The sequence below is a fragment of the Melospiza melodia genome, chromosome 4 (genome assembly GCF_035770615.1).
Source record: "Melospiza melodia melodia isolate bMelMel2 chromosome 4, bMelMel2.pri, whole genome shotgun sequence".
In the NCBI taxonomy this organism is placed as follows: Eukaryota; Metazoa; Chordata; class Aves; order Passeriformes; family Passerellidae; genus Melospiza; species Melospiza melodia.
In genome coordinates, this window is record NC_086197.1 from 58,127,595 (window position 1) to 58,155,330 (window position 27,736).

General features: G+C 34.6%; 1 protein-coding gene across 9 annotated transcripts in view; it reads left to right on the forward strand.

Moving 5' to 3' along the window:
• ANKS1B (ankyrin repeat and sterile alpha motif domain containing 1B) overlaps positions 1–27,736 on the forward strand; it is a 407,265-nt gene that overhangs the window by 99,319 nt on the left and 280,210 nt on the right. For all 9 annotated transcript variants that reach the window (XM_063154820.1, XM_063154817.1, XM_063154828.1 and 6 more), the window contains exons 9-10: positions 842–982; positions 17,879–18,044. In XM_063154820.1, the coding sequence (XP_063010890.1) occupies positions 842–982; positions 17,879–18,044 (307 nt within the window). The remainder of the gene's footprint in view (positions 1–841; positions 983–17,878; positions 18,045–27,736) is intronic.

Sequence of the window (27,736 nt, forward strand, 5' to 3'; positions counted from 1 at the left end):
GTGTGAAAATTACTTTTTGTTTTTACTTGTAACAGTTTGTGTTGACGTGAGATTTTAAAAATCATTCATTACTGGGTTAACTTTCCTCCTCCTTCTCCTAAAATTAGTAAAAATTACGACTGCAATTCAGTTGGAGTAGATTGTCCTGTGTAGCAAAATAACATAAATATATGGAAACTGACCTCTGTTCCTATATCTGTCTTTCATAAAAAAGTAGGATTCTGGTTTAAGCAAAAATCGGCATTTTCCCCTTATCACTCAGATCAATATATAAGCCAGTGTTCATAAGTCAGTGATTATTCCTGATATTTTTCATCCCTTCCATACTATAAAGCAAAATAATACAGGTCATCTTTAAATACATCTTTTGCCTACAAAATAAGATAACACATTTATTACTGATAAATATAATGCAAAACCTGAAACCTCATCCTTTGACTGATTTAGTAGTTTTTGTTTGCAAAAAATCTTGGACCCATCCAGGCAAATGTTAGTTCTTATTCTTTGTGGAATATCCTAAACTTAATGATATTAGAGCAAATTTTAAAGCAAAATGAAGTAGAAATTGCCAATTTCTTGATAATAACGACAATAAATATTTTGTAGGTATATTAATGTATTCACTCAATTTTAAAGTATAATCGCAGGTAGCTTAATGTGCACCTTCCTTAGAAAGTATTTTTATACAGTAGTTTAACAGTTGAGTAGGTACTTTGGATTAAAATAGCAGTTTATCTTTTGGTATTTCTGAATGGGACACTCTTAAGTTCATAAGATAAAAAGTTTCTTTACAATATATATCACTGTGTTTAATTTGAAAGTATTGTTTCTTTATGCACAGAGGCCTTCTTCTATGCGTGTATTACCAAGGGAGGAAGAAGATGATGATGCAGCAGAAAATACTTGTGGACCTTCTGGTTTATGGGAGGCACTCACACCTTGTAATGGATGCAGGAACCTCGGATTTCCCATGCTTGCACAGGTATGTGATCTCCTTTTCATCATAAAACTTAGTAACTATGGAAGAGATGCTTAATCTCTGCCTTAACACTTAAAGTTATTTATAGTCTTGCCTGATTCCCTTCAAAATTGCTACTTTCACTCTTCATTTTAATGTCAAAAGCTGCTTCCAAAATTAAATGTTGAGGTTCAGTCATCCTGCTATAATAATTATTCATAAGAGTTTAATATGGAGACTGGTGTTTACTACCCCTATTTTAGACAGATAGTTGCTGTGTTGGATAGCTTTCTGTTCCATCTGGAAAGAAATTTTGAAGTCGCATAGTTTCCTTTGGGATAAGTACTCTATTTTTCACCAGCTTCTAATTAATATAATGACATCTCAGCTACTTTCTTTATAGAATTAATTGAGGACATCATGCATAACTCAACTGATGTAAGAATATAGCCTAAGACTTCTTTTTGAAGATTATGTAAGTTAAAGAAAAAATTCCCAAACGTTTTCAAATGTTCGTCATAATACAGAAGAGAATAAATAGAAATGGGTAATATATTTGAGTCGAAGTCCCAGCAACTCTCAGAGCAGATCAGTCTACAGTATCTACCAAAGCATTCCAGCAGCTGTGTCCTGAACAAGTGATATTGTATTGCTCCAGAACAGGATGATGTTTATTGCTGCTTCCTGGGTCTCCCTTGTTCTCTCCCCCCACCATAAATTAGCACTCTCATTTGTGTAACATTTTTCCTGCACTTTTTTTTTGTAGCATTGAATGAAGACCTGCCAAATTTCTGTTTAGAAATGTCTGGTGTTTTTCCAGTTGCATCCTTACTTGGCACTACATTTAAATAGCTTTGTCAGATTCTTGTGTACCACATTGGAATTCCATATCCTGTCTCCCCACACTTCATACACTGTTGCTTTCATACCGTGACTGTACGTTTTATTCCCTTTAAGTCTCGTGGGACTTGCACCTGTTTGAAGTCAATGCTGAAGCCTTCCCTGCAGTCAATGGAAACAGGATATGGCAGCTCATGTGCTTGAATAACAATGAGCGTTGCCCTGTCTCTTGATAAGGAGCCTTTATATTCCTTTTCCCTTTCAGAAACTGTTTCCTACTTCATACTATCCATCATTTTAGACATTTGGCAAAGTGGGGCATTGTCGGAATCATCCTGATTCACAATCGGAGTACTAGTTACTAATTCCTCATTTTTAAAGATTTGTTTCAAAACGTATTTCTTAAATGGAACTTTTCTTATTTATCACCTGTGATTTAATTATTGTTAAACTTGCCTATGATGAACATACTTGCCATTTTTGTTTCCTGAAAATGCATTTTAGGAAATAATTTTTCTAATTTTAGAAAATACTTTTGTTTTCCTTGTTTCTTCTTTAGGTAAGGTATACGTAAAGGGTGCTATAAAATTGATAGATGCATTTGAAATGTGTTATCAAATGTGGTTGGTTGGTATGTCTTTCCTATTTATAAAGAGAGAGTCATTCCAATTATGATGTAAGTTTTAAGATAGTGATTCCCGAATGAGTGTTATTCATTGTACTTAAAATTTAATCTCAGACTTAAGATATCTCATCCTTCTTGCTCTGAGAATAAGATTTTTAATTATAAATACAAAAAAAGTATATTTCTTATGCTTTCATTTATGATGTGACAGATTGCCTTTCTAGATTGCTTCTATCCATAAAAATTCACGACAGAGATAGTTTTGGTCTTTTGTTGATTTCTTTTTATGGGAGAAAGGAAAAAAGGTAGTGAAAAACCTCCGGACTAAAAGCCAGTGACTTTGGTTTGTATAAATTGTTGCCATCAGTGCATGCAGTCTTTCAAGCTGTTAGCTAATCTGTTGGATCTTTCACATTTACTTCAGAAAGCAGCAGAGAACATCTTGTTCTAAGGGATTGAACACACAAAGTATATATGTAAGTTTCTGGATTAAGAACAGTATCTGGAATTGGTCTAACAAATTATATATTGTCTGCAATAGCGTTTTTTAGGTAAAAGTACAAAAATATGTTTCTGATACTCATGTCAGTGCACTAACATATCAAAGTGCAGACTTCATCATGAAGAAACAGTGAGATAAGGGTATTTGACATGGTATCTTAAAATTTGTACTCTCCTAAAGATCCAAAAATAGGGAAAAGTCTCTGTCAATTACTCTTGGACTCAAACAAGTTCATTTTTACACTTCTCCTTTAGTTAAAAATAGATTTTACAATCATATAAATATAGTGTGTTTGCACATCAAAGGTGAACAAACATAAAGATTGATTCTTGCTTTATATACACAGTCAGAGGCACAACGATAACATGAAATTGAGTTTTAGGGGAGATTATGAAAATGTCCATCTGTGACCTAGTGAGCTAACAGTTTTCAGTATGCCAAAGGAGAGGGCAGTAATCTCCTTGACAAACTTGGTTTCTTTTTTGCAGTTAGGGAGAAAAGCTTGTCTGGAGGTACTTCTGGCATGCAGTGTGTTATTGCTGTCTCTACTGTGCTGGGAAGTGTCATTTTAGAAAGGCTATTATAGAATGTTCTGTGCAAAGTGTTACTTAAGACCTAGCATAGCAGTAATACAGGTGTTCACAGAACAATCAACTCTTTTACAGTCTCAAAATTGAAGTGCTGGAAGAGCTTTATGGAAAAATCTTTGTGCCTTGTAAAAATTTCAGGGGTTTAGAATATGCAGCTGGATTTTTGGAGACTGGAATTGAGACATGTCTTCTTATTTTAGCAGAGAGTCTATTCCATTTGTAGGTTATGATTTAAGGTTAATTTGGGCTGTTGCTTTGTTCTGGAGTTAATCTTTGGTTTAGGGCAAAAGCTCAGTACCCACGTACATATTCACATTTTCTTGAGAATAGAGCAGCATACTCTGAATGAAAGTATATAATTCCATTTTCTTTTTCATGTATAGCACACCTTGAATATTTCTCTGCTAAGGGCCTGATGTACAGAGATAAATAGAGGGCAGTCTGCAATGTCAAAGAGATGAGTGCTGCAGAGTTCTATATGATCCCTTCAGTATTATCAGTTTAAGGCAAGCAGTTCACACACATTAATCTTGACAGTCATGCCAGCATATTTTTCTAATTATGATATAAAATAATTGTGAGATAAGGCAGGTTTAGCTCTGTCCCATTTAAGATGCTGCTGGGTCAGCTTGACTGGTCTCTGACTTGAATTGTGTTGTATGTACAACTTAAAAATCCTGACAGTGATTCCGTGTGTTTGACATGATGACAGCAAGGAACACCTCATTTGTTACACTTCTGTTACAAAATGAAAATGTCTGTAAGGAAAGCAGTGCAGTTGCTATGGAAAAATTGAACTTTGATTCAAAAGCTGTAAGTATAAATCATCGTGTTGCTGGGATGCATGGCTCTTTACAAAAATATCTGGCAAATTTACTTAAGTATTTAAATGCTGTGTTTCTAGCTTAGTGTCCAATTTTCATCTTTTAAGAGGGAATGAAATTCGGGGAGACCTTGTCATGTCCTTTTAAGACTGATCAACATTCTGCTTATATAACTTTAGAATTCCTAGAGGTAGGAACTCCAGCAACTTTATCAAGGATTCTCCTGTGCAAGAGAGACATCCCCCCCAAAAAGCCTTTTTAATTAGAGGGAGGGTAGAAAAAGTGGACTCCTAACGATATTTTTAGGAGATGAGAATTGTATGTAATAATTTCTTCATCAGTACAGGCTATGGTGGGAATATTTAAAGTTTGGAATTTGATGCATCTGTTAATAGGGTTATTTATTTCATGTCTAGCTTCCAGAAGGTTATTTTGTCCGTGGGTACTTGTTTTAGTAAATTTTAAATAGTAATTTTTAATGGGAAGAGATTTTGTATACTGTTTGTATTGTAGAAGTTAGTTAAGGTTGTTCTGTAGAAAGCCTGACATTGAAAATTATTATGTTGCAATTATTTTTACATTCTCAAAGTCCGTTCAGGATATGTGAGAGATGAATGGAGTATTTAAGTAATGTCCTAACTCAGTTTTCACACAGAGATCAAATCTGCTCCTAAAAACCCTCCATACTGACACTCTCTGGAGGGAGGCAGCATGGCTCTTTCTCTTTCTGAAGAATTTTAATTATTGGGAATTTTATTTGGCATTATTTCTTTTCATTTTAACATATTCTTTTTGTTTGAACTCCTATCTTCAGTTGCCTCAAAAATTTTCTTAGATTTTAAGTTCAATGTGATGAATGTTCAAGTAATTTTTAAACTGCCCTGGTGCAGGGGAGGTAGTATAAAAGAGGAAGTATTTCTTCTCTGTTTTTTAATATAATCAAACAAAATCAAAGAACATGTTTTTAATTAAACAATAGTGGCTAAAATGTTTCATCTTGGTCTTTCAATCCATTAATAACTTTACCTTTCAGTACATTAAGTGGAAGCAAATTTCAAACTAGACTGGTAAAGAAGCAGATTTGACTCATTTTGCTTAGTGCTGAAGTTCTCCAAAATTAGAAACAAAAAGTCTTGTGGCTTTATCTAATTTCTGTGTTACAGGGGAGGAAACCTGTCTCTTTATTTAGTGATGATATAGACAAAGTAGGGAAAGCTTTGACCTAAAATATGCCTGAGTATGGATAGCCAGAGTAATGTTATGTTATCTGTAATACTTTCTTATAGTTTCTACCCTTCGGTGAAAAATATTTTTTTTTTCTTCCTAATTTAGTAGATTAGATTATAAATTTACATAAATGAGAATAATATGGAAAGCTCTACTACCTATAAAAATATTTCTGTCAAACTCTTGATTTGCAGTGTTGTCTCTTTTGCAGTAAGTTTAAGTCTTATTAGTAATTTCAGGAACACACCACCCACACAGTGAAGGAGCTACTGAAAAGTGCAATATGTATGCTGCCTAGAAAGAACCAGCAGGTGATGATTATACCCTGCTGAACAGTGATAGGAAATAAGTATATTGAAAAAATTGGAGTTTATTTTGGTGCTATGCTGCATTTTCTGATTGTGTTTTAAGGAATGAAGCTGAACGTTTTATTCTTGCATGTGGTAGGTGTTGCATATGTAGCTTCTGAATTTCCAGTGTAAATTTTGAGTCGCCCATTTGCAAGTGTCTTGTTGCAAATGCATTTTTACTGTGCTAGTTGTCTAATCTACACACCACTACACAGGTGTGTAGTATAACCAGAGAAGTTATAGTCTGTTTATCCTTGGGTATTTTCAGAATTGACTGGTCAAGCTCCTAAGCTCTGCTTCAGCTGCAAGTTTGGATAAGATGACTTCCAGAGATGTCTTTCATATTGTTGCTAACACCTATGTTCTATAATCCTCTATAAGGCTATGGGACCTCAGATGAGTTTATTTCTTTAAAAGCTTAGGATTGCCTCTGCAGTTTGTAAATGACCGGTTTTGAAAATTTGACTATCCCTGTCGAGCACTGTGTAAATCTGGTCACTGCTGGGATGTGTTATCTCTTGGTATGATCATGAAACAGCAAAATTAAACAGGATGAGAGAGAAAGGAGAGAAGTGTCAAAATGTACTGGAACTATTGATGTATGTCAGAAATAATCTGAAATATTGATGACTGTAGTGGTGTACAAGATTAAATTTAATTCCTATTAATTGTATTCAAATTCATGTAGAAATTACTGTTGAGTTGAGCACTGTCACATACCAACTGAAACATGTCACAATGGTAATCTGGGAAGCTCTTGCATAGTATAATTATATTGCCTTTTATTGTTTTGTGGTTTAAAATTTAGTGGTAACCAGAAGACCCACTTTCATGGAATGTCTTTGCTTTCAGTACTTCTTCTCAAATGATGGGAAAATGGAAAAAAATCAATTTGAATTGCCCAGTGAATAGATAGCAGTAGCACATGGCAATTAGTTTTGTACATGAAATTCCAACTTAATGGACTTTGGACTTCAACTGCTTCATAACAACACTATTAAAGCAGTATATTAAAACCTGAAAATTTGTTGATCTTCCTGGTTATTCTGACCAAATTGGGCTACTAATTGTTCAGTATTAATGTTTCCTGGGGGGAAAAGCCATCATAGATATGTTGTATTTGTTACTCCTACCGTAGTAACAGGAGGAAGAGTTTATGCACAAAAGTGCTGGTGTTGAGGTGTCTGGAGTTAAGATATCAGTTGAGTGGACATATCCGGACACGGTGATTGTGGCATGGATTTGTTACACTGATTAGCCATGCAGTCAAGCTTTGTGTCGGGTTGTGTTTCTGTGAAGGGCTGTTTAAAGACACTTGACATTTTGGGACTGTTTTTGAGCATAAAAACCTATTTTCTATGGGTTTTTTTGTTTGTTTTTAATTATGTTAAAAATATATCTGAGAACTAAGCTAATACTGGGACCATGAGGGATATTTTTTCTTACTTCAGTTTTCATAGTATGGAAAATCATGTCTTTGTAGAGTTGAGTCCATGAGAAGTCTGCAAAATTTATAGACCTGATTTCTTTCTGAAGAGAAGACCTGACTGGCAGCTGGACTTTTTAAAAGAACAACTTTGTACTATCTAACTGTGAATCCTCTCTTGCTGTGCAAAAGGAAATGCATAGGTTGGGTTTAAAATCATGTCTGGTGGTTGTATTTTACTGAGAATCTTTAATGATGGTATCTATTATACTGAGTCTAAAAATGGGATAGATCCTGAATCAATTAATTTCTTAAGTATAAGCATTTATGTGCTCAACCCCACTTGGATTTCCATACAAATGAAACTTTATAAAGAGATACCTTATATTTTCACCAAAATTCAAAACTAGTCTAAGACTTACAGTTTCTTAAAATCCCAAACTGATTATGATTTTTTTCACTACTAGCAACATGTAGTTGAGAAGAACTCATGACCCGGATGAAAAATAAATGAAACTGAATTTGGGGGAGACTTTATTTAAGACATCAAAGGGAAATATATAAGACTACATTGTCTCATGTTTTCATGAAAAGGTATTTTGGATTTACTTTGGATAGAAGATGTGATCTGCCAATTATAGTGAAATACTTCTTTTTACCTTAAGGTCATTTAAAAAGGCAATTCAGCTAGAAAATGGGAATCTCATGTTTCATGTTTTTGTACCTCGGATGTTCATCATATATATTGCTGTAGAATGCAGATGCTCTATTCACTTTCCAGAAGCAATAAGCAGTTTTGTTTCATAAAATCTACTATAATAAAAAGAAGTCACAGTAATGCTCCTGATAGTATGGAGAATAGCTGTGTTCCCTTGGTGAAAGGTGGAGATAGCTTTTTTTAAAAAAAACTTGCTATAAATATGTCTCCGTATAACACGAACAGTCCACCAGGCATTTCACAGTTTTTTGAGATAAAAGGTCTAAGTGTGAAGGCATTGAGGTAAATTAATAATTTGACAATATCACACCAACTGTATTATTTTTGGAGATGCTATAATTTTATAACATCCTAGTTTTTGTTTCACAATATTTTATACAGTGAAGAAAAAGAGACAAAATAAAATCTTTAGGCAATGCTAAGTCCTATTTATAGCTACCTAATTTTGAATTTAGCAAAATTGGGTGTATAACTCCCAGACAGTGTTTTAGCCCAACAGTCTAACTAGCAAACCAAAAGGTTTGTCCCTAATTAGCTTTTCTGATTAGCAGATACTACATACAGACAGCAGTTCTATATACACATAAAGCCTTTTTACTGAATTGTTGTAATATGTTTGTATATAGGCAGGTGATTAAATCCTCCCTTATTCACACTGGTTTTATAGAGCGAGTAGTTTTGCATTGTGAAAAATAAGTATTGACAGCAGAATGTTCCTTCAGAAACCCATCTGGATATTCTTGCTCTTTGTATCATTAAGAAAGTGTCAACATCTCTGAAGGTATTTGACTGGTTGCTCTTTTCTGTTGAACAGGAAGCCACTGTGAGCCAGCCAGTGTGAGATATGAATTTAGGGATGTTTTTGACCACATGCCTAGCTTTTGAGCTGAATTTATGTGTAAATTAAACACCGGGGCACTTAGAGTACACAGCTGACAAAGCAGAAGGCTTTCCTTCAGCTCTTTCTACCCACTTGTGAAGTGGACAGACTGAGTGTATCTTTTTTATAATCTCTTTTGAATGCAATAATGTTCTATTGCAAGGTTCATGAGCAATTTTTGAGGTGCCTCCCAAGGATAGCAATCTTAACATCTTTCTGCCACGGACAGTTATTTCTCATCAGGACTGTAAGATCAAGGAAGAACTCCTCACACTCCACAGTTTGGATTTTTAATGGCTAGAATGTCATTTTTTGATCCAGGAATAAAGACCCACTGCCAAGAGTTTGCTGTTGTCTGGCTTTAGGTGGTTTCATGTGACATCCAGGCGTTCCATTAGCAAGTTTCTTTTACTTAACAACACTGTTTTCTCAATAATGAAAATTTGAAAGGATCTTGAGTTTGCAAATTACTCGAGTGTTTAACTTCTGGCATTTACATTGCTATTTTGAAGATGAGTTATTATTTGATGAAATATAAGAAAATAAGCGAATCAGAACCTAGAGCAATAGAATCATTAGGGGAAAAGTTCTTTTCTGAGAACTTTTTACCATCTTGGTTTTGGGAAACTCTGACATAGTAATTTGTTTGTATTTGAAGGAATTAACAGCGTTGACTGAGAATACCTGTAATAAAAGTATTCATTACAGCTAGTATGACTCCAAACCTGTAGCAAGACCCCTTAATTCTTGTTAAATAGAGTGGTCACTGTTCCAAACTGGAATCTTGCAGTGAAACTATGGAAAAATTTTTAAGTTCAAATGTTATTGAAAATGTGGTTTAGGTTCCCTTATAATCTTTATTAATTTCATTTTATGTAGTCTTTACATTATATTTCCATTTCACAATATCTAGACCTGAGAATTTGCAATGAATTAAGACATCATCATAGCAACAATTAAAGCAATAGAGCTTTGACATAAAAAGGTGAGATTTCTTGGTTAAAGAGCCATATGGAAGTAGCGTGTTTATTAGTGGAATGGTTTTCCTTCACTGATGAATGAAGTAATTATGTTCATGTATTATCCTTTTATTTTCATCTTACCTATGTAAATTCAACATGGCCACATCAGCCCTCAGAAAATTGCCGAGAATATAGGCAGTATGAGGAGATAGCACTGAGCAATGTATCCAGAGAACAGCAACCTTTTTGTATCCATAGAACTAAAAATCCTTGTTATGAATGCTAGTGGGCTTTGGCACACTTTTGGCCAGGAAACAGCAGAGTTCATAGGTTCCCATTCAGAACTACTGTTCTGAACTATGGTATGAAATAGAAAATCACTGGGTTATTTAGGAATGTAGGAGATATAGGCAATATCCTCTTAACTTGTGTTTACTGCTAATGTGCATATTTCCCCTGTTGCCATGGAAAAACTTGTTTTACTGTTTTTAAGCATCTCTTCTAGTTTACAGTAGCTTACTTCCCTCCAACTGTCTCTTACTGTTAGGCTTACTTTTCACATCGCTGAAATATCTGCAAAGTTTATTTGGTACTATTTAATTAGGAAGTATTAACTTTTACAAACTTTGCATGCTGCTGGGATGTTTAAAGAACAATCTCAAACTTTTTTCTGTTAATTTTGTATTTTACTTTTCTGTTATGTAACAAATAAAAGTGTGATTCACAACGAAGTTCTTTCGCTTTCACAATAAAACTCTCCGTAACTTCATTATTTTGAAAAATATTTTCTTGTTCTTTCTATTTTACTGTGGGAGCATGTGTAGGAGAGAATTCTTCTAAGAGTGTCTTAATTTATGCTATTGCAGTAATAACTTTTATACCAAAAATACTTAAATTTTTCTTTCTTCAGTCTCAAAAACTTTTGAACATGGAAAATTGTCTTTCCTGAAGTAACAAACATTTATTTGTCTCTTCTATCAAATTTATTATATGTGATATCAATTAATTGGTTTCTATTTTGCAAATTTTTCAGAGTATTTACTTCAGAAAAATATGTAGAGGCAGTTATAGAATATTTTTAAAAATATGTAGGTTATTTGTAATAGATAATGGATTAACACATGTTGGTGTTAAATCTCTCTTTTCAAAGAAGATTTCTCCCATAATTTTAGTGAAGTTATCTGCTCTCCAATCAAGTCAGTTTACAGCTGTAAGGTTGCTATTCACAGAGCAGTTGTGTTTTGCTTCAGGATTTACTTAAGTGCATTCAGTTCTTCTCTCCCCTTCACAGCAACACATACATTTTTCATTTACTGGCACAGTAGTTGACAGAAATTAAGCTATAAAATGTGAGAAATGTGAGTCTGCTTAACATAGAGTAGAGCATTTATTGTTTATCTGCATTTGCTGTCAAATATTGACTTTTGTATAAGGTTTCTCAGTATCTAACATTTTCCATGGTTACTGCACTTATAATGTAAAGAGTTAGTTTTCATATTTGATGCTTCTGTTGGAGCTGTGTGTGTATGTTTAAAACCTAGGCATTAGAGCATAAGCGTCTTGCAGAGAAGTATTGTTTCCATGGAGCTTAGGCTTAAGCTCATTTTATCTTTTTTTTAATATAATAGCCTTTATTTTAAAGAGGTATTTTCCCACAGCTTCAAATTCAAATACGACATAATTTTTTAAAGTATGTTTAATGAAAACAATAGAAAAAAAGGAGGATATTTAAACTGGAAATTGCTTTCTTGTTTATAATTGTATTTTTTCAGCTAAACTTATAATTGTTTATTAAAACTATTATATTACATTACATCACCAAACACAACCACTAACATTTGCATAAAGCACATTATGTACAGTTTTAGTGTATTCTTTGTCACAGTGAGTTATTTATTAGAAGAAGCATCTGCTCTTTTCCATGGCCTGAGTGTTGAATGCATGGGAAAGCATGTAACATGACTACAACAATCTAGCTTCATTTGAAATGCTGACTATCTGCCAGCTAGAATTATGAAAACACTGCATAAAATATAGTGACATGTTTCTGCTGCTGAGGTTAGCACTGCATTCATTATGCTCACAATTTACCCATGTCTTCACACATTTATAGTTTAGGCTATATTAGTGAGCTTTGTGTTGTAAGGCATTGTAGGAACCTTTAGCTTTCAGGGATTTATGTCTGTACAGCTTTTGTATGAACTTTTAAATTTGAAAAGTGGATTTTTGAAATTATGCATTGGAAAAAGAGGAAAAAAACCCCTATATTTGGGGTGTTATATAAATAAGGCTCAGTTTTTCATACATAAAGTTTGGAAAAGCAAATCTAAATTTTGAATGGTTTTTGAAAAGCTAAACATAATATTTACATTTCTAACTAAAAAGGAAAACAACTCTAACACGCTTTTTAAAATTGATTTTTTTCTTAGCTCTGTGGAAGTCTTTCTGAAGCTTAAAAAGGCTGTTTCAGGTTTTTGAAGGGAATTAAGTATTTCAGTTAACTCTGTACATTTATTATTCCTACAACTGCAAACCTGCAATTTCAGATGTTTGCTGAAAGAGTAAAAGATCCTACTCTTTTAAATCCTTGCTAGAAATACTTTGTGCAGACCAGAGTACATCCTCCAGTGTCATTACCTTTAAATGAGGTTATTGGTGATTTTCCAGATTCTGTAATACATCATGAACCTTATTATATGTTCTATGACAAATTACACATTCAAGTGTTTCTAGCTGTCATAACAATGAACATTTATGATAGTTTGACTCATGAAAAATTATTCTAATTGTGTGATACTATGAAACTTGCTTTGGTTAAATTATTAGTAATAGATAAATGTGTTTTTACTAGCCATAAATTATAGTACTATTCCTGATATCTTTGACTGGAAAGGCAGTCAAAATAAATATTTCACCATCTACTTTGGGTTTTAGATTTTTGTGACATACGAAATACCTTCAGTTGTTTTTGCTTAGTACATTATTGTGGCAAACTTGTGCAATGCCATTCAGGTTCCCACATTTCCCTTTCCACCTTGCTGCATGTCAGAAAAATGTTCTAATTATCTTGAGTCACTGGTTAGGACTTCTTTCTTGCTTGAATTTTTGATTCCTCTCAGCAACCTTCAGTTACTTATCATTAATATTTCAGTGTAAAGTGTCCCAATCCAACAAGGTTATATATCAGTCTGTTTGCAAATGTCAAGAAGTCTGCAAGTACACTCAGATTAGATGTAAGGAAAATATTTTTTCCAGTGAGGATGGTGAATCATTGGAGTAGTTTGCCCAGGGAGGAGGTAGATGCTCATCCCTGGAAACATTCAAGGTGAGGGGCTCTGAGCAGCCTGGTCTGCTTTAAGATACCCCTCCCCATAGCAAGGGATTTGGCTAGATGACCTTTAAAGGTGCCTTCCAACCCAAACCATTCCAAAATTACATGACATACATGACATAAATGCAGTATTCATTGCTCACTCTCAGGATAATCAGGAGCTTTGGGTTGATGGAGCATATAAGATCAGTAACTCTCCAAAGTTTCATCAATAGCGTGTCATAGTACTCTTCTGAGGAGCAGCTGGGCAGAATTGATCATGCTAAATACAGGGACAGCCACCTGGATTCTAGATGCTGGTTCTCTGGCCTTCAGCAAGCCAGAGGAGACAGCACAATACCCTGGTGGATCTCAAGGGGTATGTCAGAATTTAATAGCTGTTCTTCACTATCTATATAAATGAAAAAGATATTTCTAAAGGTGGCAGATGCATTGCATTCTTCCTTTCTGTTTTTCCCAGATTATTTCTACTTTAAGAGAAGAGTCATGTGTGACCCTGCTGTGTTGTCCCATGTTCCAGGGAAGCAATAAAGCTTCAAGTGACTTGATTTTTATAGAAAAGGTTATTGACAGAATGAAAAGAATTCTGTATAGTACAAATTCTATCTTCTTGTCAGAGTGTCAGTTCAGATTCGATGCCTCCTGAGCCTCTATCATTCTATTCATAGGTCATACAAACACAAACTTGCATATACCTCAGCCCTTAGTCATATCTCATTCAGTTTGATTCATAAAGGCAAGACTATATAGAAGGCAGAAGCAAGGCAAGCTAGACACCTGGAAAAATGTGGGAAAAAAAAGGTCCAACTCAACATCATGTAGTTCTTGAAGATTTAGTCATATTGTGGCACATTGTTTCACAATTGTGTATAACCTTTTGCAATGGCCAAAAATAGATATTTTAGGAACAATTTCATGCCCACTGTTTAACAATCCCTTACTCCTGTGCAGGTTTCAGATAGTGTATCATAGATATTCTACTTTCAAACTTATGCTCAGAGGAGGCACAGCTGACTGCAGGCCTATGAATAAGGGCCACAGTGTGTCCCTGGCATGTGCTCTGCAACTTCAGTGTCACATTACTCTTTCTTTCTGCAAGACAAAAAATCTAATTTACATAGATCAGTACGGGTGGCTGTTCTCTAGTGATTTCCCACTGGAGTGACTTACTCACTCTCCATGTTGGGGTTTTTTTTTACTTCTATTGTGTATTTTTATCCTTTCCACAAAAAAAAAAAAAAAAAACAAAAAACAACTCTACTTATTTTAATTTGCTGGAAGCCCAGCACATTATTTTTGTGAAGTTATAATTTCAAATAAGGATAAATTCTGTCTTGATGTTGGTGGTCAGTTATATGTCTCATGTTCAGCAATTTGGAGTGGTTAATAGAAATTTGAGATTGGATGATCTCTATTTCTAAAACAAAAATTAGACTCTGATTTTGATTTCAGGACTAAAGATAAAGGAAAAGTATTTGTAGGATTTTTTATTATGAAGTTGATAATAACTTGGGCATGTAGAATTACTGTAGTTACCTGTTGCAGTTGGTTTTGAGAGCTTTTAAGAAAAGAACAGAATCACGTTGCTTCGCACCTGGTACTTAGAATCTTAAACTATCTGCTAACATTTAAGTTGGTGGATTAGTTTAGATCTTAGAAATTTCTAGAAATGCTCAGTACCAGCAGAATGGAGAACATTTTGCAGCAACTAGAAGACTTTACAATGTCAGTGATGAGAAATTTTTTTTTCTTTTTGGTGCATAAGCACCTTTTAATAAAGGTTTATCATCTTCACTTCATGGGTTGATAGAATTTCTGGCTTTCTAAAGTATTAACAATTCTTTTTTGGCTCTAACTCATTTAACTTCTGCTGGACATACTATTATTATATTTTATTTTTTAGAGAGATAATTAGGAAGACTTTAATTGCTGGTAGTTTACATTCTGACAATTTTCTGAGTAATCCCATCATTTTTATTTATTCTTCTCTGACATTTATATTCATGCAATGTTAATTACAGAATGTTGAATAACATTCAGAAAATCAAACTGAATGTTAAGAGCAATTAGGAAAGGAGTAGAGTACAAAAAAATCATTATGTCAGTATGACTGCTTGGTGAGCCCTCATCTTGAATGAGGAAATCTGAGAAAATGTCATCCCTGTCACATCATTGAAAACTGAGAGGATGAAGGGTGACAGAGATGGGCAAAATCCTGGAACAGCTGGGTAAGTAGGCTAGTATTTCTCATTCCCTAAAGGAGAGGACGTGGTAAGTGCATATGTCTGTGATATCACAAGGAGAGGATAAGTAAAGAACAACCCTGTATTGCCATCCAAAGTATAAAGCAGCAATGTCAAACTTGGTGAGGTAGCTAAAAACAAAATGGGGGCATGCGAACTATGAAAGGGGATGTGTGCTCTAAAGCAACTTGAGAAGGCAATTCTAGAAAGTTGGATTGGTACACACATGAAACAAAGTCAGCACTTTTTGATTATGGAGGGTTAGACCCACAAGGTGTTGCAGAAGGAGAAGCAGTTACTTCATGCTTGACCTAATCTCAGGTTGGTTTCACTGTTCTCTAAATCAGCACTGCTGTCTGCCTTCACAGACAGAATGTTGGGTGACACAAAGTATGATCCAAAGTCTGTTCTAATGTTTGGTGTATCAACTTTTATTTTATTTTTTTTTTTAATGCAGCTGAATTCAGTCACTGAACAGAATTTCCCTTTGGTGTTTTGTGACAATTTTAAGGCTGCAGTATTTCTTCGTGGGCTTCTCTAGGCAGATTTAAGATAATTAGGGTTTTGGCATTCTGACTTAAACGCGTGTTTCTGGAAGAGTACAAGGATTAAATTCAAGTCTCCTGTTTTAGTCATTGCTTTGGTAAATAAATTTTTGCCTCTGCCTTTTTACAGTGGACTTAAATGGATAGACTAAAATTTCTCTTTTTTTTCAAGGTTGGAAGGATTTCTTCTCTTGTCCTGCAGTTGCACTTCAGCTGCTTCAATGCCTCTGTGTAATTTTCTATTAACTTCATTTAAGGAATGAAGTGGCTTAAGTTAATAAAGTTACATTTGGAGCTGCAGGAAACCTACTTGCAAAATTTTGTACTCTTTATAATGTCTACTACCTGAAACTAGTTTTTAATAGTCTATATATGTGAGATTACTAATACTGAGAGCTCATAATCTGACTAGGTAGACACTGGAAAGGTAGAAACAGGTAGAGATACAATCTCATTCCTCATTTAGATATGTTTTTTGAATGCTGACCACCAATTTTGTATTGTTTTCTGGTGCATACTAATTTTTTTTTAATTACAAATGCATCTTAGTATTCAATTTATTATTTACTTCTTATATTTATTTTTTATTATTATTCTCTTTATTTATTTTATTTGTATTATTTTTCTCCTGATTGCTGTTTTCAGTGTTCATTTTCAAATTCTTTGTGACTTTAACATGAGATTTAAATCTGTCTCTACCGAAGTCATCAATTATTTTGAAGTGAAGCTGCTCTTGGTGTCATCCTAACCCTATCCTTCAAGAGGCCTTGAATTATTGCCAAACTACGAACTTGCATAAAGATAAATTGACCACAATGACCAGGAAAAAAACCCAAAAAACTAAGAGTCATGTAATTATATGCTAACAGTATAAATCATTTATCCAAAAAGCTGCTGTTTCCTACAGCCATAGCTTACCTTAGGTAATAGAAGTTCTTGGTGAAGAAATTGTTACTCCACATTTTGTTTTAGGCATCATGTTCTTCAATCATTTTCTTAGTAGGGCTATGATAATATCTACCTGTCAGGGTGCTTTCCTGCCCTTTGCCTTTTGTTATATCAGATTTGATTTGTGTCTGATGCTTGACTTTTAGAGACATCCATATGTCCAATGTAAGAAAGATGTGGAAATATGTCTTTGCCCATGAAATTGCTTTCTGCTGGGATTAAAAAAAATAAATCTGTTAAAACAGGATGTTATCTTCTTATTCATGGTTGAAACTAGAAACAGTCTGCTTGATTGGATTACTATACCAGTGAAACTTCTAATTCCTTTTTTCCTCCTCCCTCAACATTTGCTAATCATTAGAATTTGCTGTACATGTCGCTGTTATGGGACCTTTTGTCATTATTTTGCTCAAATGTAGAGCAATTCATCTTCATTCACAGCCTGGGATCCTGCCATCCATATGTACAAGGCATATTTTAAGTTTTCTTATATGTAATATAAATATTTTGTAAAACCATCCCTGAAGAGTATGTAATTGTAGTGGTTAATGTAATTGTTGCTCTCATGAGATACAATTAAAAAAGAAAATGAGACATCCCCTGAATTACAAGCTCGCAAAACAGGTACTGCAAAAGCTCTAATCCAGTTTTCATTAAATAAAAAAGTTTGATGAATGAAGTTCTTCTGTAAACTGAAAAAGAACTGTATTGTACAAAAATTTAAAGAAGTAAATGTTCTCTTCTAGCATGCAAGTAATTCTTCTGATCTGTTACAGTTTGGATTTCAGTAGAATGTGGTATTTAACTTGCTGAATTTTACACCCTGCTAGCCAGAGTTATTGAGCCTGGTCTTTTTCCTGTTTCATCTGAGAAATATCTCTCTTACCTACTTAAATTTTTGCATTTCAGGAATCCTATTCAAAGAAGAGAGGTTACGCACTGGAAGCAATACCTTCTGTACCCCCGGATGCAGTTCCTTCAGAAAATGACAGCAGTCTTTGTGATTCCATAGACGTAGCAGTGACCAAAAAGCCTTGTTCCCTAGAGATAGCAAGAGTTCCTTCCTCAAGACCAGGTAAATCACCAAATTATCATTTACACAGTCATTGGTGTAAGTGTTAATCTATAGAATAAGTAGATTTATGTTTTTAAGCATGCAGTTCTCTGTTTATCACAGTGTGATTATAATCTTCCATTAGCTACTATAAGAGCTTCACATCAGAATAAAGATTAATAGCAAAACTTGTAGAAGTGAAAACGAAGCAGATGTTTAAGTATTTTACTAGATAAATACAAGGTTGCAAAATGCCAAATTAGAAAGGGTTTCTTGTAGACAAGCATTTTGCCGTAATCCTTTAACCAACCTGCTTCTTTTTTTTCTAAGTACCCCTTGGCAACAACATTATGGAACTACTTCAAAATTCAAAATACTCTGCATTTTCATGTTACATGAAAGTATATCTGATCCATTTTTGAAAATTAAATAGTGAATGAGAATTAAGAGACTATTAAATATTAAATGACAGTTTGACAGACTGCTGTTTGTGTTATATATAAAGTTTGAACAGCAGTGAGTTAAAATAGTTAAAAACTAATAGAATTATGCTAAGTCAGATATTATCTGTAAGTATGATATTATCTGTCAGAATTGTGTATATGTTCTCCAAAATTATATGATCTCTTCCATTACCCTTGTTTGAACTCTTCATTAGTCACCACCTGGTACAGGAATTTCAGAATTTAGTCATTTTGCTCTAAGTAATTGGACTGAGAGTCTGCTGTGACAAATGACAGTTCTCAGCAGCAGAGACCTCTTTGAAACAGGCAATTGACTTTCCGACCTGTGTGATCTTGATTAGGAATCTTGATTTGGGTATTGTACGGGGATGACAGATGATTAGACAGTTGACTAACATCGTGCTACTGCTCTGGTCTGTGTAAGGGGAAGCACCTTCTTGATTTCACAGCTGTACTAATACTGAAGGAGTGCCAGAGCTGTGTTAGGCATAGTGTATGAGGGCCAGATAGCAAGATACAGCTTTGGAGTGTGTAAGGTAAGGTGGAGTGGATCGTAGTTCCTACCTCTCTTTTAAATTTGGGCTAAAGACTTGCTGGAACCTGAATTATAAGCAGCAGTCTAGGGTGTCACAAAATAGGATAGCATCTTTGTGGCATAGTTGCACAGAATGGACCAGAATCTGTCTTGAACATCAGCATGACTACTTGCTTCGACTACTTGTTTTTGACTTTGATGATTTTGGCTCTGATAGTCTGAAACAAAATTAGTCTGTGCAGGATAATATTGTGGGTTGCTTTTCAGTAGAGGAAGAAAATAGCAAATTATCTTTGTTTTTCACACTTCTACTTGAATAATTGCCATAAATATATTTATTGTAGTGGAAAGACTACCATACATATACCAAATAAATTGGTAGGGGGAGTTCATTACATGTCTTCTTAATAATGGGGCTCAACAACAAATCTTCCCATTTTTTAAAACAAGATGGAGCTTTTACTGGTTAAAATACCAGCTTTGGAACTGTGCTGTCTGCTGAACATAAGCATTTCTCTTAGGCATAGTAAATCCATTAAGATCAGAATGAAACACAGATCCTATAAAGGACATTTTTATGTCTTATTCTGTAAATATGTTTTGTGTAAAATTTAAAATAGTGTGTGTCAGAGGCCTAGAGTATAACCAAGAAAGCTGTAGGACATTCATGAGGGCATGCATGATATTTGGAAGATCTAACAAATCAATGAGTTGACAATGCAAATGTGCTCTAATTCCTTCTGTTAATTTTCCATATACCACTATGATATTTTCCTCTTGGCATTTTATTGGGAACAACATTCGGCTGTATAGAAAAATGTAGTTTTATTTTAAGCTATAAATGTAGAAGCTATCTAACTGGCCTTGCTTGCAAGCCATATCTGGAATCATGTTAGCTCTTATACTAGAAATGGACCAATTTAAATAAATCTTATAATAAATAAATCTAATAATAAAGCTCAGTTATAAGGAATTTAGCACTAGGTGTAATTGTATGCAAAGTCGTCCTGCCACTTTAGGTTGTATAGATTTATTGCTTGAATAAGTTACATATTATTATAGATCATTTATTTTAAATAAATACCTAATTCTGCATGGCTTTTTCCTGAATTTCCCTCAGTTTTTGTGTCACTGAGGCATGCCAACTTTGGCAATGCTGTTTCAAATTTCTGTACTATGTGATATGTAGGGTTCTGAGGAGAAAAAAACAGATGGGTCTGTAGTTCTCCTGAGTCTTGTTGTTGAACTGGTAGGGAATCACAGAGGATGAGAACTCCATGCAACAAATGGTAAAGGCTTCTTTGTTTTCAGGGAGAAAAACTGAATAGAAAGAAAGTAAAAGTAGTCATAAAGTTGGTTATCTTTACTTCTGAAACCCTACTTTGTGTGACTTTTATGTCTGTTTGCAAGAAATTAGGTTTATATAGGAAGAGGAACAGTTACATTTGTTTATGATCACAGTTAAAGCAATTGCTTCTAATTATCCCAGATTTAAGAGTAAGAAAGACTGTGTGTCTCAGTCCAAGTTAAACTGTTCTTTTTTCCTGTGATAGAGTAATAGGACAAGTTTGGCAGAAATAATTTCTCATAATTTCTACCTTTAAACTAGTAGTTAACATATGATAGGAATATTCTGAAATATTGTGCTCTTTGAGAACATTCTTTCCATTAAGTAAAATATAAATTTGGGGTTAAAATTGCATAGATGCATTCCATAAAATGAATATAAAATAGTGATTCATTAATAAATCTGACTGATTCTTCTGTTGGCTATTGTCCTGTTGGATATGTACTGTATCCAACAGTATCAATATTCCTTAAACTAGGCGTTTCTGCTGCTCATTTTAATTTTTACACTGCTCTTCTGTTTAAAAAATTCCCATGGCATATCTAATCATGAAAAATAGTCATGAAATTTTATTAGTTCATAAGCCATGCATTAGTATTTTCCTTTTGCTTTTAGGAATGTAATGAAATTTTGTGAACTATAGGAACAAATAATCTTGGAGAAGGTGAAAATTAATTTAAAAAGATGTTTGTGAAGTTAGTGTGGTTTTTGTCACTTATATAGAGTCCAGAATACTGATTAAGGTGTTGGGGCTGCTTTGGGGCTCAGATGTTAAAGACCCTTACAGACTTGTACCCTTAGGAGCTTAGACATTCTGTACCACAATCCATCCTTGCACCTCATAGTGTCACTCATTTTATTTAGGAGAAATATTGAATGAAATCTGACATACATTATGGAATAAATGCTAATTATTTTTAGTTGTAGTTAAGTGCATGTCCCTACCCAATAGGGAGATTTATATCTCTCTGAGTCTGCTTTTACCATTTCTACTGCAGAAACTTCCTATGAGTGGCACCAGGTGACAGTTCACATGTTAAATTTTCAATAGTAGTGAGTGATGGCCAGTAATAATTAAACTATTTTTAGATCTCCTTGAGTATCATCAGGAAATAGAACTTTTCAAACTCTGTTTGTCCCAAATAACTTATGGAAGAAAAATTCAACCACCTTCCTTGGGAAATTTGTTCTGTCTATGCAGATTAACAAAAGTTTTAATAAAGCATCTCAATGACAAGAGACATTTTTCTATGCCAACTGCATGAGAATCATCACTGGATAAGAGAATTGTAGTTCAAGAACCTTTTATGTTTTGTTATGTTACTTAGCTGTGGCTGCAGGTCTGGGACACCTTAGTGAGCCATCTTCAACTCTAAAAACAGCTGAGCTGTGGCAAAGCAGAACTCAGTGTGGGCTGCAAAATCCAGCTGAGAAATAAGGTGAATACTATGGGGCTTCACTTGTGCTGAGCTCTCAGCCACTGCACAGTCAGCAATTCCCAAGGCAGTAATTTTAAAGATAGCTCTTGTACAACTACTCTACTTGGTTATATCAAAGGTATGGATTCTGTCAGGAATAAAAATTGTCCTTAGATATGTGACATGTTGCCAGTTGCCTATAGCAAGCAAACACAAGGCAAGGAACTGAAACATAAAGAAAGAGATAGCAACTATTCTGCTCCTTTGCCCAGATGAGTGTACTTTGAAGCAATCTTGCTGTTGTCAGTCAGGATGTTTTTGTTATCTGAAGAAATTGCTTGGTTTGTCCTTAAATGCCAATGACTCCTCAGGAGGACCAGGCAGTTAATAAATATGTAATTAATCATACCTTCATTTTATAGCCTCATAATTACAACAGGCAAATTAATAAAAAGTAGTTGACATTGAATTAATACAATCTACTAAACTGTCCCCAAGCTGGCCAGTTCTTTGCACTATTAGAGTTAGGTTTTTTTTTTTTTTTGCTTTCTCAGCCTGGCATCCCTCTCCTGTCATTACAATGAAAATGAACCTGAAAACTTGTCAGTGTGTCATACCACCTCAGCTGTATAACACTGTATCAGCAGTCTCACACAGATATCTAGGAGACTATTCTCCAGCAACCTGAATAGAAAAAAAGAGCCTTACTGTGATAACATTTTTATCAACATTAAAATATGTCCTCTACTTAGTTTCAAAATCATCAAATACTTTACTTGGTAAATAAAGTTTTATTTGTCAGATCATCAGTTTCTGTTTGACTTCAGTAATCCTGAATATTTGCACACTTCAGTTTTCCAGATTTAGACTAAGATCCCAAATACATATTTTCTAACTTGATTAATTTATACCTTCAGTTTTGTGCAGTTAGTTTCTAGTTATAAGCAAATCAGTGAAAAGTGGCCACAAGAAGGAACCATCACACTGCCAGATATAAAAAATCGTCTGGATGAATAGAAGTTCAAGAGTGTAGCTTTAGTCATCGATGCTTCGCCACTTTGAAACTCCATTTGATCTGAAGGGTCAGACACAAACCTTTCTGAAAGCCACTCACACTTGAACTGTTTCGAGCAGGACTGCTAATAGAGCTGTATTTCATTTCGGTATGCTTTTTAAAACAGATAGTAGGATATAGTGCACTTAAACACATGACCTACAGTCTAACTCCCCAGCATTAAATACTTCCAAAGAAAGATATTTAATGATCAAGAAAGTCGTCATAGTTGTGTGGAAGAGCACAATAAAGGAGGCAGGGTAACAGTTGGTCTAAACCAGCTGAAAATACTCTATGAAATTTAGCCTAATTTAACACAAATGTTTCTGAAACAACTGGCTGTTTCATGTAGGCTTTTGATATTGTGGTGCATATTCTAAATCATTACTACCTGCCTGCCATCAGTGCTGAATTTTCTAAGCAGCAGGGATGTGAACAGAGAACTTCAGAATGCTTATCAGGGCCATTAAAACTTACTAGTACTTCAGAATCTTGGGACTGTTCTGTGCAGGGCCATGAGTTGGACTTTGGTGATCTTGTTGACCCCTTCCAAGGAATTATTATCAGAATATTCTGTGATTCAGTGGTGCTATATGAGTGCTAATCAAATGTCCCTTCTTGTTCTGTCTGTTACTCAAGGGGACATTATCTCCGAAGAGTGTAATTGGTCTGTGTGTTGAGTGAGAAGCAAGGAGCCACTCAGAGCTTTTCATTAAAGAACGCAGGGCATGGGTATTGTAACGTGAGCCCTGCATCCTTTTGGTGGAATTGATTCACAGACAAAAGAGGGTTGTGTTTCCATAACAACCTAATAGCTGAACAAATCTTAGGCAGCAAGCATTTTCTTCTCTAAGTAATTTTTTGCCTTAGAGAAATGCTCCCATTATTAAATAAAGTTTCCCAGTTCTCAGGATGTTTTGCACGGTATAATCCCCCTTTACATCTAGCACAGAAAGAGTATCACAGGCTGTGGAAAGAATGAGCAAGAGATCCTCACAGTGCCCTGAAACGATGACAATATTCCCCTTAAAGGGAGAAAACTTAGATTCTAGTCCTTATGTAGTTCCTTTCAAGATGGATCTTCAAAATATCTGGGGGTTGTGCCTGTTGCTCTTCAAAGTCATCTGTATTAGAAACACTGATTTCTGTGGTACATATTAAGAAGCTTCTTATTTCCAACTTCAGTGTATTCATGGCCAACTCCAGTCAAGATAGTTATATCCTAAAATTCTGTCTTTGGGGCTCTCCAAGAACTCTTCTGAAATCAAATCTGGATTAAAATATTTATACTAATGGAAGTGGTTTAACTGGAAAACAGATACTTTTTTTTTCCATTTAAATGTTATATTTAGTCCAAATGAAAACAGTTTGATTTTGCTATTTATGTGCTTTTTACTAAAATTTACTTCAAAGTAAAAATTGAAAATTAGCAAAATTTTTCAGCTGAACTTTTGATCAATAACTTATTAATAGTGAATTTTAATGTCAAGACCTATACATTGTTTTTCTCTCCTATTCTTTTCCTTACTTTAACCCATGTTTGAGCTAAATGGACACAATTTGGCTATTGTACAGAATGTATCAACTGACTTGTTTTAACAGGTTAATTTAGAGTGTTGTAAGGTTTACATTCAGAGTTTCGAGATACACGTCTTTGCCAGCACACAGTACCAGAAACCGAACCACCCTTCTCCTGACTTTCAATGGTGACACATTTTGTGTTTGTCATTACAACTGTTGCAGGATGTAGTGCAGGATGTAGTGCACATTTATCAGAAGTGATTTTGTCTAGTACATTAATATGTGTTTACGGTTAAGATTTTTCATTTCATGTGACTTTTTAATGAAAATCAAGAGAATGCTGATGGAAGAGTGAAATATACAATAGCTCTTCTATCTTGCATTTTGCTGGGTTTTTTTCTTCAGTACATCTAGTTCTTTTTTAAGGATCCTTCAAAACCATAAAAGTTTCCTGAAACTTATGCCCGGAGTATTTGCTGCTGTAGCTGTTTGTATAACAGAAATTACAATTTAATAATTTCTTTTAAGTTTTAAATTATCTTCTGGCATTTTATAGTTCCTTTTAATTTTTTTAAGTACAAATATGAGAAGCTTTGGAGTTTTGTCTCATCATAATGATATTTTCATACCTGCTTTTTGTAAGTGGTATATTATTTAATTAGGATGCTTTCTATTGACTTTTTAAGTACTGTATCTCCTAGAGGAGCACAGTTCACCTATGGTCTTGTGTTGGTCACTATTTTATTGACAGGGGCTATAGACCTGCTGGTCTCAATAACTGTGTCTTCAAGTGATCTGAGTCTCAGGCTGACATGTATTTTTAATGTCATTAGTGTTAGCACATGTTTTGATGCTGATTTCAGTTGAGTTAGATTTTTACTGTGCACATCATCTTCCAAAAGAAGGTGCTTCATTAGAATTAGGAATTAGTCAATTAAGTATTGATATGACACTGGGAAAATGTCTCTTGTATTATGAGATGAAGAATGAGATGCTATTTGTGAGAATATTGGCCTTCTGGTTTTGTCTGAAATCAGAAGTTGCCTCTCAAATTATCTGCTACACTGCTGTAGTTGGAAGTGGCTGTAGACTGGTCAGTGAGGTGTGTAGCTCTGATTTCTGCCCTGTTACCTACCTCCTTCAAATCCAGTTGTGACAACATATTGAAGCTGTGGTCCACCCTAGCTATATTTGGGTGGTGAGGCAGCCTGAAAATCCTTTCTACAGTGATGTTTGTTCCTAGGTTGTCCAGGTTTGGAGGTTTGTGGTATTAGCCAAGAAACAGGCCCAGGCAATCCGTATTCACTTTTTGAAGACAGATGCTGTCCCATATTCTTTCTTGACATGTCTGTAGCCTGCTCTCAGTAGCTACGCCCACAGTGCACATCTCCCCTCCCTAATGTTTAAAGGAGAAAAATCCATTGTTTCAGTTTTCTGCACAATGTGGGAATTGGGTTTTTTTGTTAGAAGTTATAAAGGGAGAGAAAAAAAAATTAACTTTTGTTGTGCAAAATAAGCACCATTTTCATTAGGATTTGACTCTAATTATAAATGTGTTAGTAGAACAAATTAAGAGATGAGGGAAAATAAATTACAGACAGTTTCAGTAGCAGCTCTTCCTCTGGCTTCCCCTCTCGGCAGTCCTGGGCAGCATGAGATAAAGCCATAGATTCCTCTAACACAGCTGTTCCATTAGTTATTCTATTTTAAACAGTGAAATTTTGTATTTGGACAAAACTTTGTTATCATCAAACTCTCAAATTAATAACTAGAAAATTGAAATCATCCACTTTTGTCATCGAATGTGTGGCAGACTAACTCCAGATCACTAGGATAAAAATGAATTCTTTGCAGTGTTGGGAATAAAAGAATTCAGCTTTTTTTTTTTTTTTTTTCTTTTTCTTTCACTTCTTGACTTTTGAAAAAAATGGGAATTTTTCCTGCTGGGCTAAAATAAAACTTCACTGTCATAAACTGAGAAGCAGACAGTGGAACAGACAGAAGTATTCAGTGATGGCTGTTTCTAGAGTGCTTTCTTGGCTGACTCTTCCCCATTTAACTGGCAGCTTTCAGAATCCTGACAAAGAGCATGAAAGGAATGAGGTCTATGTAGGCTTTTTGACACTCTTTCTGCTCATTGTAGATTTTCAGGATAAGGATGGTAAAACTGTTACCTTTTTTCCATTTGGGTAGTGCACTCTTCTCATGCACATGTATTTGGAAGAATTCAGTATAAAATTTTCTTAATTTTCACCACTGCAATGACAGACCACTTGAATAAAGTTTATTAATCCAAATTTCCTTGTAGTACGTACCTCTATTCCAAAAACTTTACATTTTATTTTAAAAAACAAGGTTAAATAATAAGATCCAGTTTTTCTGAAATAATGCTAGTTTGCATGGCCTGTGTCCCTTCCATTTATTATTAATGGTGATCCATATCAGCTATTCCATTATTCCTGATCTCAGGCTGAAAGCCTATAATGACCGAGGTTACTCCATTAGCTTCCTTTTAGTCTTAAATCTTATCAATATGCCAGGTACTATTAAGAGACAGCACCATTTCTTGAGATGACTTCTTGCCAGATCTTTTTGAAATCTTGGATACAAATTAGATATATTGATTAAAAATGTATAGCTTTAGTAGCTCTCATTTAACATTCATTTGGAATATTATCCTACGAGTTTCTCTTTGATATTTAGGGAAAATATTTTTCATCTCTCGGTTTATAATATTGTTGACCCTGCCACATTTCTAGAGTGATGTACCATAATTTTGTTTGTTCCATTGTCCATTTCCCCCACATTTTTATGACCTTGATGCAGCAGAAGTCATGTGAAGAAACAGCATTATTATCATAAAGGCTTCTTCAGAGTGCGTATGCACAGGAGACTGAATTGAGGTTGCACAATTGAGGTGTCAATTCTTACATATTGCAGCTCTAATGTACTTTCCATTAAAACCTTATCATCCCTCTAAAAGGTTTTTAGTATATAATTAGCATAATTGCTCCCCTGGATAGCATCTCTGATAATATCCTGAAGAATGAAATGTTATTCTTAAAAATACTCTGTCATATTTGAAGTTAACACACATGGGGGTGGTGATACCATGGGATCAGTTCATTATCAAAATGCGTGCACTCTCCGCCCATCCATTATGTTCCAGTAAATGTTTATGTTGAAATAATTTCATTTTCCAAAGGACTAGCTTCCATTTTCTCTTCAAACACAAGGAAAAAGGCTTCTGCTCAGGATATGTTAAAATTTTTCTGATGTTTCATTGGGTTTTATTATTATTCATTAAAATGCAGTTGAAAAAAATCAGCCCTCACAGGAGTTTTTGGCAGTTTTTGCAAATGAGTGCTCATCA